This window comes from Hyla sarda, chromosome 1 (assembly GCF_029499605.1).
Source record: "Hyla sarda isolate aHylSar1 chromosome 1, aHylSar1.hap1, whole genome shotgun sequence".
Classification (NCBI taxonomy): domain Eukaryota; kingdom Metazoa; phylum Chordata; class Amphibia; order Anura; family Hylidae; genus Hyla; species Hyla sarda.
The window spans coordinates 522,652,494-522,669,138 of NC_079189.1; the positions used below are offsets into that span (position 1 = coordinate 522,652,494).

General features: G+C 42.1%; 1 protein-coding gene across 1 annotated transcript in view; it reads left to right on the forward strand.

Annotated features, from left to right (window-relative positions):
- The window catches only part of EDIL3 (EGF like repeats and discoidin domains 3), an 815,229-nt gene that overhangs the window by 302,462 nt on the left and 496,122 nt on the right, over nt 1-16,645 (forward strand). Inside the window, exon 3 of the mRNA XM_056538782.1 lies at nt 13,836-13,964. Within this exon, the coding sequence (XP_056394757.1) occupies nt 13,836-13,964 (129 nt within the window). The remainder of the gene's footprint in view (nt 1-13,835; nt 13,965-16,645) is intronic.

Sequence of the window (16,645 nt, forward strand, 5' to 3'; positions counted from 1 at the left end):
TTTGTGCATTTATTATATCCTGACCAAAGGTTTTACCTTAATGCCCAGTGCCATGTATATACAGCGCGGTTCTGGTCCTGAACTCACTTCATATCCGTTCAGTCCTGACTGCTATCAGCAGCCAGGACTTGGGGCTAATCAGGCCAATGCCTGGCATTAACCCTTTAGACACCGCAATCAAAGTTGATTGCGGTGTCTAAAATGCCGGAAATATACTCCCAGCAGCTCAGTGGAGCTGATAGGGATCATCGCAGGAAAATTGTGATCTCCCGATCACCTGAGAGGACAGGTGGAGCATGACTGCATTTATATCTTAATACTCAATGGTATTGCAAAGGGCCAATGTGCAAATTCATATAATAGACCTCTCCATTATATTACAGTGAGTTTAAGGCCATGTTCACATGGCAGAATTTCCGTGCCGGATTCCGCATTGAAATTCTGCATGGAGATTCCGCTGCAGCAGAGTCCCATTGAATTCAACAGGATTCTGCTGCTCTGGGTACACGGCGGAATTTCCGTGCTGAATGTTTCCGTCATGGAAATTCAATTTTCCGTGTCCACACAAAGAATGAACTGGCTCATTCTTTGTGCAGAGTCCTCAGGAAATGCATAGCCATCTATAAGACTGCGCACTTCTGTGCGGTCCCGGCGCCGGTACATTATGCCGGCACCCCGCAGTTTGCAGAGTGTCTGCACAGAGATTATCTGTTATGTGAACATAGCCTAATAGTCCTCATAATGTATTAGTATATAGTGAAGAGACCCTATGTGAGCTGCAGGGGAAGGCAAGTGAATACCAAGATAAAAATTACATATTTAGTTTATGTTAAAATCATGACAGATTCCCTTAAAGTAGGATTTCAGGGTGGGAATTTAAGCTAGAACTACATTTTCAGTTTTCCTGGATTTGCACTTCAAGCGATAAAGACAAGAATAATGCCATCAGCTCTACAAACAATACTTATTATTCACAATAAATTAAACTTTAATCATTTCCATACAAAATGAAATGAAATTTCCATTTTTTACCTCTCTAGTTAGAGCAGAATATAGTGGAGCCATAGTTCTATGTGTAGACAATAAGCCATTTTAATTAATGTATTGGCACAATGAATAGGTCTGTACTTCCAAGTTGCATCTCTATTATTTTGTATGTAGGATTAAGAAAAATATTGCAGAGGATTAATGTGCTGGAAATACTTTTGGTTGCTTGTTTCGTGTGTTACATAATACTATGAATATCAGCATTGCTTAGGAGACAACATAGTAGCTAGATTCATGATTTTGCAGATATTAGTGATTTATGAAAGGATTCTCTAAAGACAAATGGTAAATAAACACTGAATGAAGAGTGGTTGAAAGACAACTTTATCTACTACAGCCAGAACATTACACCAAGGAGAGGCTGCAAAAAGAAAGCAAAAAAATATTTCTGCAGGAGTACATAATAATATTTGCAGTAATGTATCCTATCAGAGAATAATACTGTTTTTCCTCTTATCGGGCTCTTTTTCTACTCTTATCCTATAGGGGCGTGGCATGACATCATGAGGGGGCATGGCGTGATGTCGCATCTCCAGTCCCGGAAACACAGAGATTTCCAAAACTCGAGCAGCAGCCCGGCATATGATGTGCGGTTGGCCCCCGCGATCAGACATCTTATACATATCCTTTGTATAGGGGATAAGATGTCTTTGGCTGGAATACCCCTTTAACATTCAGCCTATACAGTCAATGGACGGGGAAGAGAAAGAGGAAAAGGGGGTAGCTTTTTTAAAGGGGTACTCAAGGGGTACTCTAAGCTCTAAGACATCTTATCTCCTATCTGGTGACTCCCACAATCTCTCATGCAGCACCCAACTGTCTATGCTGCACGCAGTACTGGAGGCTCCGTGTCTGAAGCCTCACAACCACAGGGCCGGAGTATCATGAGTCGTGACATCACGATACTCCGGCCCCCAGGTCGTGAGGCTTCAGACATGGAGCCTCTAGCACTGCATGCAGGTGAGACAGTTGGGTGCTGCATGAGAGATTCCGGGCGTCCCCAGCGGCAGGACCTCTGCGATCAGACATCTTATCCCCTTTGCATAGAAGATAAGATGTCTTAGGGCCGGAGTACCCCTTTAAACTATGATTTCTCTGATGCCAAGTAAAGGACATTAGTAATATTGCAATATGGAAATTTGACCCTGTTTCCTGATGCCTGTGATTTTGGCAACTTGGGACTGAAAACAAGTTATGCCACTGACAAGCTTGCATGTCAGAATCATACTTTATATTTATATGGGATATCAAGGAACAATGGTCCATTACAATCCATTAGAAGTAATCTTGACAGCACTTTTTACATTGTAAAACAGCAGACATCACTAGATGGCTGGGGGAACCTGGGGAAGCTTTGTATGTGTCCACAGTTAGTGACAGCTAGTTTGAAATGTGTCAGTCTATGGCTATCTATGAACGCATACATTTTCTGCACCTAAATTTTCCAAAGGATTCTATGTCTCGAAAAAATAAAGGTGTCATTTTTAACCACAAAATGGTGCCAAGATCCACTTTTCCCTTTAATACCAATAAACTGTGCACATGAACACAAGTTTAAACATATCCCTTCCCCTTAAAGTCGTACTCCAGGGGAAAAAAAAACATAGCCCATCCTTTTCCTCCCATCAACCAACTTAATTGTCAAAATATAATTCATTGGCTATATAGAGCAATTTCCCATCTTTGGTTATGACTAACATGTATAAAGTGAGGGAATGACATCATCCAGCCACCCACTCATTCTTTGTCCAAATTCCACTTTTTAGTGCTGAGAACTGGGAGGTGTGTGCAGCCTTAGCCAAACAGACACCTGACCACTCTCTGCTGCTCAGAGCAGGAGGGTGGGGGCTGCTCTCAGAGATTTAGCTGGTTTGGAGATGTAGGCAAGGGTTAGGAAGGATAGCAAATAATATGAAGCAGCCATAGAAGGATAGAATATGTTGGTCACAGGAGCAATGCATATCAGGTAGGATGGTTTACAGGGAACATATCCAGGTAGTGTGGTGGCTTTGGAGTATATATATGAGAAAGCCAGCGTGAGGCTGGAGAAACGTGGTCTCTATCACATCATGGAATAAACTCACTTTCCTTTTTGATACAAGCTGTGGTGTGCTGCCTGCATTTTTTCTGTGGATTAAAGAACCAGTGGGACGAGGTTCGGAGCATTTGGCACCCGGGGCGGACCCTTTGTTTGGCACCCCAGCCCACCACACACACGCACCCCCCTTAATTACACCCCCTCCCTCCCCTCCCCCCAGGGGCAGACTGACAACACTCGAGGCCCCCGGACCAAAAAAAAATAAGGCAGGGGCCTACTAGGCTCTGCAGCTTGTCAATCTTCTGCCACTCCCCTATTCCACCCAAATCCCACACACAATAAATAAAAATGTATATATGTAAGAAACACTTTAACGTAAGTAAATTTCCATGACCAATAATACTGGTATACAAGGAGTAAATATATACCACCACACAATAACTGGATAATACCGCCATACTGTACTGAATAAAACCACTATATACAGACCAGTATACTATAAAGGATCTGTATACAATATAAGTGATTATATACAGGACCATATGGCAGTAGATACCAGCTGTACACAGGATCTGTACACCATATAAGTGATTACGGTTACATTTTGGGACTCACAATTACGTCTTTTCTGATCAGCGGCATCCTCTTTCCTTTTCTTCTCTGTCCGGATAAGACCGCCATGTGGATCTCTTAACATCTGCAGGAAAAACATGTCAGACTCTGCATTTTTCCAGTGTCCTCCCCTCCTCTACAATCTTTCCATCTATAGGCCCACAAACTGTAATAATGCCCTCCTTGGTGTCCTGCACAGTAAAAGGGCAGGTAGGTAGCCAGGAAACCCCCTCTTTCCCATAGGTAAATGCAGTTACACCCCCCCTCTTTCCCATAGGTATATGCATGGGTATATGCAGAGTTACACCCCCCCCTCTTTCCCATAGGTATATGCAGAGCTACCCCCCTCTTTCCCATAGGTATATGCAGAGCTACCCCCCCCTCTTTGCCATAGGTATATGCAGAGTTACCCCCCTCTTTCCCATAAGTATATGCAGAGCTACACCCCCCTCTTTCCCATATGTATATGCAGAGCTACACTTCCCCTTCCCCATAGGTATATACCTATGGGGAAGGGGGAGTGTAGCTCTGCATATACATATGGGAAAGAGGGGGGGTGTAGCTCTGCATATACTTATGGGAAAGAGGGGGGTAGCTCTGCATATACCTATGGGGAAGAGGGGGGTGTAGCTCTGCATATAACCTATACAGAGCTACACCCCACCCTCTATACATCTATATAATAATAACATAATAAATGTAAAAAAAAAGTGGTTATCCATTAGCTCTGGAGTATAATACAATACTCTGGGTCCTAATGCAGTGTTTGCCAACCCAGGCACCTCCAGATATTGCAAAACTACAACTCCCAGCATGCCTAGACAGCCAAAGGCTGTCCGGGCATGCTGGCAGTTGTAGTGTTGCAACAGCTGGAGGCTCCCTGGTTGGGAAACACTGGGTTAGGCCTTAAGGCAGTGTTTGCCAACCCAGGCGCCTCCAGCTATTGCAAAACTACAACTCCGGGCATGCTGGCAGTTGTAGTGTTGCAACAGCTGGAGGCTCCCTGATTGGGAAACACTGGGTTAGGCCTTAAAGCAGTGTTTGCCAACCCGGGCACCTCCAGCTGTTGCAAAACTACAGCTGCCAGCATGCCCGGAGAGCCTTTGGCTGTCCGGGCATGCTGGCAGTTGTAGTTTTGCAACAGCTGGAGGTACCCTGGTTGGGAAACACTGGCTTAGGCCCTAAGGCAGTGTTTGCCAATCTGGGTGCCTCCAGCTGTTGCAAAACTACAACTCACAACAGCCAAAGGGGTTGAAGGGGGGAGGTAGAAGGGGGGCAGGCAGGTGGGGGGGGGTTACATATATGGTGGTGGGTGATGGGAGGGAGGCCATGCAGGTGGGGAGCTGGTTACCTGTACGGCCACAGTAGCGGAAGGCCTGGCGCTGCAACATTCTGCTGGAGGGCGCATGCTCATCTCCAGCGCGCTCCTCTCTGCCGGCACCACATCTCACGCGTCATCACTAACATGATGACGCTTCTCCTAGGCAGCCACAGCGGTTCTGTATGGCCGCACGCCGCAGGCTGCCCAGGAGGTAAAGAAAGGGTGGTGGGGCTTGGGGGTTGGGAGCCGACACAGAGCGCGGGCGGCGGCAAACAGCGCAGGCGGCAGCAAAGTGTTAAAAAAAAAACTTTAATTTTGCGGCGGCGGGTCAGTCCGCCCCTGGCACCCCCCTTGAGAGTGGCACCCGGGGCGGGCCGCCCCCCCTAGGTACGCCACTGCCTGGAGTAGTCCTTTTAAGCATGAAGAACACATGAGAAAACAAAGGATAGAATGTATTAGGTTTGTCATTTATAATGCCAGTCTTAATGAAATATTTGTTGGTGTAGTGGCCCAGTACATTTATACCCCTGTACCCTCCCTGCAGCGTCCCCTGGGCCCCTGACACCTGTCCCCTTATGTATATATATATTTTCTGCCATGTGTTATAGTGTAAAATGTATAAAAGAGTGTTATTGATTTAAGAAATGTTAACATGTGATCACCAGTTGTCATGTGAGTGTAATCCCGCGAGGTATCAGTGACCATGTGACCTATGGGACCCATCCTGGTCTCCCCCATATTACCCCTGGGTGGAGCTATCTCTCGCTCTTATGCTTTTGATTCCCAGTTAAGTCTTTGCTGAGATCCAGTGCAGTCAAGTCCTAGAGTGTGCCTGGAGGCCATAGGAGGCCTCAAGTCCATCCTGAAGCCACAAGCTTCAAGTCTACAAGTAAGCTACAGTCACAGCTTAGTCAGTCTCAAGTCAAGTCAGTCAAAGTCAACCTGGCTTCAGTCAGCGTGGCTTGCATCATAATTGTCTCAGTTCACTGCAAGTCCCAGCAAGCCCTAAGGTCTCTGAAGTCACTGGTCACCTCAGTGGGCCTGGCTAAGCTGTATAGACTATTCCACCTGTCTAACTCAGTAAAGCTACCGTTGTTCCGTCACTTGGCGTCAGAGTCATTATTGCCCCCGTGCCTAGCCTAGAATCCAGTGGTATACCTTCAGGTGGTATTGAGGATAAGCGACGCCCTTGTGTCACGAACATAAGGGGTTAATGCTATCCAGCTAATTTACCAGTATACCAGCTGGTAAATCCAGTGGGCCCCATCTACTTTTTACAATAGTAGTATTTGTAAGTTTTTGCACAAATGTAAAAAAAAAAAAATTACTATTCCTTGCATTAAAGGAGTGTACAAGCTTTAATACCCTCCACCCAAAAAACAAACAAACAAAAAAAAATCCTGAAGACATAGGGCCATTCTGAAGCAATCACTCAAAAAAAGCCACATATACCTAATATATGAAGAGCAGCAGATATATACTGTATTTATCTGCATATAACACGCATTTTTTAGGCAAAATTTTTTAGCCTAAAGTCTATCTGCGTGTTATACGCCAATAAGCCGCTGCAGTTCAATGATTTAAAGCAGGCTCTTTAAATCAATGAACTGCAGTGGCTTTTGCATGTGCAGAAACCTCCCGTCGCTGCCCGATTCTCTGCCCCTGCCTATCCTGGGGTCCAGAGACTGTTGGCGCCGCTGCCCCATTGCCTCCCCCCTGGTTTTTCTGACCCCGCAGAAGCCCCCAGGAAAGGCAGGGGGAGAGAGGCCGTCACTGCCCGCTTCTCTCCCCTTGCCTTTCCTTGGGTCTAGAGCCCTGCTGCCCCCGCTTCTCTCTCCCTGGCTATTGGCGCCGCTGCCCCATTGCCTCCCCCATGCCCGGTTTTATGATTACCTGTTGCCGGGGTCGGGTCAGTGCTGCTTCTGGCTCCGTTGTGGTGTCTATGCGTCGTTGCTATGCTCTGCTCTACGCAATGACGAGTGACGTCGCGGAGCCAGAAGCAGCGCGAACCGGAGCCAGAAGCAGCGCGGACCCAACCTCGCAACAGGTAATCATAAAACCGGGGATGAGCGGCGCCGATAGCCAGGAGGAGAGAAGTGGTGGCAGCAGGGCTCCAGACCCCAGGAAAGGCAGGGGGAGAGAAGTGGTGGCAGCAGGGCTCTAGACCCCAGGAAAGGCAGGGGGAGAGAAGCGGGCAGCAACGGCCTCTCTCCCCCTGCCTTTCCTGGGGGCTTCTGCGCAGTCAGAAACAGTGTATCGGGGTATACACATACACACACATGCACCCTCATTTTACCAAGGATATTTGGGTAAAAAACTTTTTTTACCCAAATATCCTTGGTAAAATGAGGGTGCGTGTTGTAGGCAGGTGCGTGGTATACGCCGATAAATTTGGTATTTAAACTTGCATACATGTCGACCATCTAGTGTGTTTGTAGCTATAAAGTGTATGAAAACTTCCTTTAGAAATCCTCCATGCTATTTCTCTGAACGTTGAATATATCTCTGGGTTTCTAGAGAAAATCCATATTTTACAATAATCATCCTTTAAATTTGTATTCAAGAACAACCTATTATCTAAATACACCAAACTGGAGAAATAGAGACTTAAATATTTACCAGAACTGGATGTTCCATCAAAGTCATTACATCACCCATCATTCTGTCGTGTACATAGATTTTTTTTTTAAGTTATACTAATATTCTTGAAATAAAGACATAATGTTTTATTCATTGCCTTGAAAACGTGCAAGTGGTTGATGTCTGGAGTTTTCATTACAATAAATGACTTTGTCATCTGTACATCATGTTGTCATCTCTTACATCTCTTTTTTCTTTTCTCACTGCTGTGTAATGTATCCATGAACTAAAATGTAGATGGCTTTAGGAAAGACTTGGTTGCCGAGAATAGGAACATTTTGAGTATGCAGTGTGGGCAAAATGGTGGCAATCATTATAAAAACAATAGGTTTATTGACTACTTTTGTAATTTGAGATCATATAGTAATATAGTTGTCTGATAGTGTTATAAGTCTTCTGATTTATTTTTCATTTCAGCATGTAAGGTATGGATTAGGGTAGATACAAGAACTCAGACACATGGATCACTGGATAGACTTGTGCTGGTCTGTTGATCCCATATTGTTCATATTGCAGAGATTATCAAAACTTAGAAAATTTGCCACATTTGCTGCATACAGATTATTGGAATTTGTTTTAAGCATCATTCCTACTGTACTGATGATGAATCATGATTGATTATATTCATAATCAGTTGCCAATATTTTATGCTCAAAGGGGCTACCCAGGCATAACGTTTTTTTTTTTTTCTTTTATTCTGCTCTAGGTGGTGTTGAATGAAAAAATAAATAAAACATAAATAATAATAATTAAAAAAACAAAATGCACTTACCACCCCCCTCCCCCCTTTTTTCCTAACCCCATCTCCACTGGTTTGACAGATCTCTGATCCATGCTGCATGGCATTTCTGGGTTCAAGGATGCTAAGCCAATCAGTAACAGAAGCATTACACTGCTGCAGCCACTGTTTGGCTATGTGGGCCTTTGACGTAAAATCACTGAACCTGGTAGTGCCACACAGCAGGGATCTGAACTCCATTATACAGATGGTGGAGGGGAAAGGAGAAAGGTAAGTACATGAGTTGTGTTCTGAAAAATTAATTTGATGTCCTCATTGCAACAAAGCCATCTAATTTTGTATTGGCTGGGGTTCCTTTTAGCCCCCAGGAGGAAATTATTCTGAGGACCCACTTTCAATCTATATGTTACATGTGCATCTCCACTTTGAACTGCATTATAAGCTTTATTATTGTGAATGCACACAGGGATTATCTTAAAGGGATTTTCTGAGGATAAAAAAAAATGGCAAGAATCTGTACTTACCTGCTCCGATCCTCCACAGCTGCTGAGTGTCATTCCGGCAAGAACTGCCCACTCAGCCAATCACTGGCCGCAGGGTTGACTGGCCACAGCCAGTGATTGGCTGAACAGGGCATCTCTGGTAGGGACAACATGTCATCAGCAACCAGGAAGTAACCAAGGGGACAAGAGAATAGCAGCAATGATGCAGTAGCTGCAGGGGATCAGGGCAGGTGAGTATAGTTTATTTTTTTTTATTTCACCCCACCCTCAGCCACGTATACATTTTTTTATTACCAGACAACCCTTTTAGGATTTAACATGTCATATGTGAATCAACTGAACATACACAGAGGCGAGTGGCAAGTCATTTATTTCAATGTCATCTTCAAATAAAATCTTCCACTGGACCTGGGGTGCCCTGTCTATTAATTGTCTCAGAGCTTTTTGTATTTTGGGGGGACCAGTAAAAAAGTGTACAGCTTGTTATGATCATGGCAGATAGTACTGTTAAGGTCATGGCTGGTGGTGAATCCTCTGGGCCTGTGCCGTGCCAGGGAGCGGAGTCTAAGGTGCCACTGGCTTTCACCAGAGCCTCCCGCAAAGCAGGATGGACTTGCTGCGGCAGGCGGCACCCAGGTCACTACCCCTGGCACGACTCTTCCGCACAGGTAGCTGGGGGGTGGCGTGGCACAGAAGGAGACTGGCAGGATGTGGAAAGATGGCAGTAGGTCAGGGCAGGAACACAGGTACAGGGTAGGCAGGTAACAAGGAATAAATACACAGGAGCTGAGACTCAGGACTTCACAATGGCATAGACAACCAAAGATCCAGCAGGGAAACCAGGGAGGAGCAGATACTTATGGACCAGGGGACAGGTGTAAGCACTTTAATTAATTGGGTACTGGCCCTTTAAGAGTAAGAGCTACGGCGCGCGCTTTAGAAGGCGGAGGCATGTGCGCCGGGGCTACAGGGACACCAGGAAGCAGACACCGAGGACGGTGAGGGATGGACCGAGACTGGCATGCGGGCGTGTCCCGCGATGCGAATCTCAGCCCCGCCGACAGCGGGGACAGAAAGCGTTCACGGCCAGCGAGTCCAGCTGAAGTAAAGGCATAACACAACTTAAATAGAAAAAACATGGCTCCTTATTATACAGACATCCCTGAACCACCGAGAAATCGGGTATGGTGTTTCAGAGTAAGCCCACCTGTTGGATTAGTATGCAGCAAGGGCTGATGTTCACATCCACTTAATGGGCCTGATGAAGGCACTGATCCACTGCCGAAATGTGCAGTCATTTGATTGATGTTAGCAAAGATTTCCTGATTGTACCTTGTTATATTGATGTCCGTAGTGCTATTTGTTCTTCATTTTCCTTGATTATTGGACGTAAGGCCAAAAGTGTGATACTTCTGAAACAAAGTAGTTTCCGATTACTTTAATCAGTCAAATGAAGACACGTTTTATGGCTTCAACATATACCATATATTAGCTACATTTAATCTAAAATAGCCTAGGTTTCTCCCACGTTACTCCTACATCTTCATGACATTAAATTAGCACTACTAGTCACAGAGATGTGATGTTTCTAGGCCAGCACTCCCTTCCCTCTTTGAATAATGTACATAGACCTTGCAACAAAATGTTTTGACTATGTATCCCATTTCTTTAATATCCTTTGTATTTATGCTAAGACTGACATTTTTCATTAGCAAAATAATTCTTTTTACAGGGATTTTTAGTTCATATAAAGTTACAATGAATGTGTCTGCTTTTTCTTGCATCATTTTTTTTTTTTATTATAGTCTGGTATAAAGACAATGCACAGTCAAGGTTGAAATGTATCAAATAAAAATAATAAAATAAACTGTACATTGCCTTTCAGATTTTAAATATGCATATTTCATAACCAAAGCATAACACCATAAAACATTAGGAGAAACTCTGCAGACCATTGCACCAAGGTGTTCTGGAAAACACAGTCATTTTTATAATCTGTGTTATTTGTTTTAAAAGAAAAAGCAGCCTTAGAAGAAGGAGCAGAAGGTAGATAGCTATTGAAATTGTGTATTGGATATGCGTCCACCCTTGTTATAGATAACCTTGTGTGTTTTTATTGGATCTCCGCAAAACATGTTTAATTAGGTTCCTAAAGTAAACGTCAGTGTCACAGATCAATCCAAGTCCATCCAGTCTCTGGATAGAAAATTGAGATGTGACGTGAACCATAAAGTGTTCTCCTCACAGCATAGATGTGAAAGAAGGAAAGTGCAGAGTTAAAGGGGTATTCCAGGAAAAAACTTTTTTGTTTTTATATATATATATATATATATATATATATATATATATATATATATATATATATAAACTGGCTCCAGAAAGTTAAACAGATTTGTAAATTACTTCTATTAAAAAATCTTAATCCTTTCAGTACTTATGAGCTTCTGAAGTTAAGGTTGTTCTTTTCTGTCTAAGTAATCTCTGATGACTCGTGTCTCGGGAACCGCCCAGTTTAGAAGCAAATTCCCATAGCAAACCTCTTCTAAACTGACACGTGTCATCAGAGATTACTTAGACAGAAAAGAACAACCTAAACTTCAGAAGCTCATAAGTACTGAAAGGATTAAGATTTTTTAATAGAAGTAATTTACAAATCTGTTTAACTTTCTGGAGCCAGTTGATATATAAAAAAAAGTATTTTCCTGGATAACCCCTTTAAAAATAAATCAGATTTGTGCACTTTGTCAAAATTGTTTTCTCTGTCACATAAACTCTATGGGGGAGATTTATCAAAACCTGTGCAGAGGAAGAGTGGTGCAGTTGCCCATAGCAACCAATCAGATTGCTTCTTTCATTTTCCACAGGCCTCTTTAGAGGCCTGTGGAAAATGAAAGAAGCAATCTGATTGGTTGCTATGGGCAACTGCACCACTCTTCCTCTGCATAGGTTTTGATAAATCTCCCCCTATGTCTACATACATATCTAATACACTGGCCCCAGCTTACACTAAGGTGCTTGGGCTCCCCAGCAGAAATTAAAGTGAGTTCACTTATGACACTGATAAATATTACCACAAGTCCAGGTTTTCAGTGTGGCCAAAGTCAGTACAGGTGCTGATGACAGCTTTAATGGACTTTAAAGGGTTTTAAGGGGGTTTAAAGGGTTACTCCGGTGGGGAAAAAAATCATATCGACTGGCTCCAGGAAGGTAAACAGATTTGTAATTACTTCTATTAAAAAAATCTTAATCCTTCCAGTACTTATCAGCTGCCGTATGCTACAGAGGAAGTTGTATAGTTCTTTTCAGTCTGACCTCAGTGCTCTCTGCTGACACCTCTGTCCATGTCAGGAACTGTCCAGAGCAGAAGAGGTTTGCTATGAGGATTTGCTTTTATTTTGGACAGTTCCTGACAAGGACAGAGGTGTCAGCATAGAGCACTGTGGTCAGACAGAAAAGAACATCTCAACTTCCTTTGTAGTATACAGCAGCTGATTAGTACTGGAAGGATTATGATTTTTAAATAGAAGTAATTTACAAATCTGTTTAACTTTCTGGAGCCAGCTAATATGAAAATAATAATAATAATAATAATCCACCGGAGTACCTCTTTAAGACAAGGTGTAACTCAGGTTGAGGCTGTGAGGAACTTGAACCTCTGGAAGTTGGAATCTAGAGGTCTGCAAAATGAAAAGGTGACATTTTTGTTATGCGTGAGTAGCACATTTGATGACTATTTTGTTAGGAGGAAAGTATTAAACCACCTGTGTTGAAGAGAAGATGTATTGTTAGTGCTTGGGGTGAGCAGGATTTACTTTGTGTTTTGTGCCAGAATCGAAACGCTTTATTTCCGTTATGCTAAAAAATTAAAACAAGAGAAGCTGTTTGAACTATATGTCTGTGTCTTATCTCTGACTGCTATTTTGCCATTATATGCCTGGCTCTAAGAAGCTAATCCCCATCACCACTTATTAATATAAGAGGAGGAGCAGGTGACATAATAGTCCCCTCTTTCCAGATATGGGCCTCTATTAAATCTCTATGGCCAAGTACTCTTTGGGACATAGTATAAAACTATAATACTGCTATCAAACCAATTTAGTCCAAAGTGAGTTTCATGTTACTTCTCATTGTATTTTATTCATCTAATAGTTTGCTGCTACCGATTTTTGTTACATTTTTATTGGACCTCACCTCACTCAGGATCTCAATGGTCATTTGAAAGTAGAACAACTCATATTCTAGCCTAGTAGTCAACCAGTCTTCGTGGGTTTGACCTGACAGTATGAACAGTAGTTTCCTGCAGGGTGGTCTACAGCTTGTTACGGAGATCTAAGACCAAACATTGGGAATTTGGCTTCCTTTGATCTGTCTTTCAGATCATTCCTTTGGATTCTGCTTGTGAACATGCATCAGGGGATTGCAGGTGATACATCTGCTTGTTGCAATAGGTGTGACGGAGGACAGATTAAGGTGGAAGTTTGGTTAGAATGGTATGTGAAACACAGAACAAGGACTAAGGGGAAAAAAATCAATGGTTGGGGCTACAGTCAACAATACAGTCAAAATAAATCTAAAATAAAGCTGTAAAATGACCATTGTTGATGAGCAAGCAGAGGCAGTATACAAAATACAGGGGCTGACCTCTGACTTCAAACCTAGGAAATGAATTAGTGACAGATAGTAAAAACATATCTTTGTTAGATTCTGACACACGGTTGGACTGGTAACACACTGGTAGCACAGGGTTTTCCTTTTTTTATCTAAAGATTTTGTGTGTATGTGAAATACATCAGAGGCAAGATAGTAGTTTACAGCTTTTGTGTACTCTATGCATTGTTATGATGTTTTTTATCACAAAAGTCTTGCATTTTCTTTAGCATTTCAGCATCATCACAGCATATATTTATTGTAGCCTGTTTTTCTTACTTCTTTCAGATCCTTGTCATCCAAACCCCTGCCATAATGGTGGATTCTGTGAAATCAGTGAAGCATATCGTGGAGACACATTTATTGGATATGTCTGCAAATGCCCTCATGGCTTTAATGGAATCCACTGCCAACATAGTAAGACACTCTTTCTATTATAAATCTTTCTGTGGAAATATTTTTGCTGCATTTTAGAATTTCTTTTTCTTTATTTTATGGTGTGTTTTATAAAGTTGAACTTTCACTAAACCTTCAAGCAAAAGATAAAGCTGACCTGGAAGCAACAACACTTTTGGTTTCAGATCGAACTATCAGTATTAGCTTTTTTATATATATATATATATATATATATATATATATATATATATATATATATATATATCTCAAAAGGGAATTACAGAAACAGATTTGACTGCAATTTGTCCAGTACACAGGGTAGAACATTTCCACTCTAAGCAAATATTAAAGGAAAACTCCAATGAAACAAATTTTATCCCTTATGCCCAGACTTCCAGAATAAAAATATGAAAACATTAACTTAGATTCTATTGCTCCCAAGGTGCTGCCGATATCACCTTCCTGTCCTCCTGCTACAACCCTCTTCCGGCTTTTGGTGTCCGACACATAACACTGCAACTCATCTACTTGCCTGTTACAGCGATGTCCCACTTTGACCGATGATAGGCTATGCGACAGTGTCATGTGGCACTGACACTGTTTCTTCTCAGCACAGTGCAGTGAAATGTGACACCTGAAGAGAGATAACACTGGATTCACTATCATTCACAGCTGAGATCAGCATTACTGTTTATGACCATTATATAATGTCTCCTCTGCATATTTTCTATCTCAATTGTTTTTCCTGATCTCAGCTCTATAGTGGGTGAAGACTATCTACTAGATTCTATCATGTCTCCCATACACTCCACACACAGAAAAGAGGAGATCTTGCTACCTTATCTCTTTAAACACACTCATAAGCAGAGGAAATAGCTTTAATCCAGGACTTAATTGAGACAATAAAACATTACTGGAACCTTTAGTTTACTCTTATTCCTGTAGCTTATAGAGGGCTGCCTAGACTATAAACAATTGTATCCACATTTTTGTTTCCGTTATCAGATTTTCCACTTTTCCTGGACGACTACTAGATTTTGTAAATGGTGAAAAGCTGCATAACACTGAATTATGACACATAATACAGTATATAAATTTAAAACAACCCTCTAAGTACTATTGTGATGCCTCTTGGGTCAAGGGTCAGACAATTATTTGGTCATGTTGTTAGATCAAGTTGTTTATGAGTGGTAGGGAGACCTTCTGTAGGTTCATTGTATGAAGTGGCTATTTTTATACAGTATTTATTACTTTTTGCTGACAAGGACATGTTACATTTGATCATTTACAAATGACTCCATTCTGTGAACTAAATTACAGACATCAGAAATGTGTTATTATAATTATTAATAATAATAATAATAATAAGAAGAAGAAGAATACTTATTTATATAGTGTCAACAGATTAGGCAGCACTTTACAATTGTGGGGTACAAATAAATACAAGTATCAGACATTACAATATTGCACTAAATATTCAAACAGGGGGAATGAGGAGCCTTGCGAGAGCTTACAGACTATGAGGAATGGGGTTGAAACAAAAAGCAGAAGGTGCTTTATTCATACAATGGTCCAGCCATATTTTATAAATAGGATAGGTTAAATAGTCAGCTGTCTAAAGGTAAGACAAATGAGTCACAGGGGCCTAATGGGATACACCCAAAGTTATTAAAAGAGTGTACTAGAAAAACCGTTAACAGACTTATTTAACCCCTCATTGGTAACAGGAGTTGTTCCAGAAGATTGGAAATGAGCAAACGTTATCCCTATTCATAATAAATGTAGTAGGGAGGAATTAGGCAACTATAGGTCAGTAAGCCTGACATCAATAGTGGGGAAATTAATGGAAACCCTACTATAGGATAGGATTGTGGAACATCTAAAATCCCATGGATTGCAAGATGAAAAACAACATGGGTTTACTTCAGGGAGATCATGTCAAACTAATCTTATAGATTTTTTTGACTGGGTGACTAAAATAATTGATGGTGGAGGTGCAGTAGACATCGCTTATTCAGATTTTAGTAAGGCTTTTGACACTGTACCATGTAGAAGACTTATCAATAAACTAGTCTTTGAGCTTGGACTCCCATATTGTTGAATGGATTAGGCAGTGGCTGAATGACAGACAACAGAGAGTTGTAGTCAATGGAGAATATTCAGAGCAAGGTCTTTTTACCAGTGGGGTACCTCAGGGATCTGTACTGAGACCCATTTTGTTTTTTTATCAGTGATATTGCAGAAGGTCTTGATGGTAAGATATTGGTCTTTTTGCTGATTACACAAATATTTGTGACAGGGTTGATTTTCCTGAAGGGATATGCCAAATGGAAATAGATTTACTAGAGCAATAATCAGAACTCTGGCAATTAAAGTTTAAATGGGATTAAGAGCAAGATAATGCACCTGGGGTGTAATAACCCAAGGGCAGAATATTAAATATGTGATACAGTCCTAACCTCAGTATCTGAGGAAAGGGATTTAGGGGTCATTATTTCAGAAGATATAAAGGTAGGCAGACAATGTCATAGAGCAGCTGGGAATGCTAGCAGAATGCTTGGGTGCAGGGCCGGACTGGGACCAAAAATAGGCCCGGGCATTTTACAATAAGCAGCCCATTGTAGCCGTGGGTGTGGCTATGTGGAGGCTGAGAAACAAATGTGTCTACACCCCGGAAGAAGTCTTGTGACGAAACATGGAGG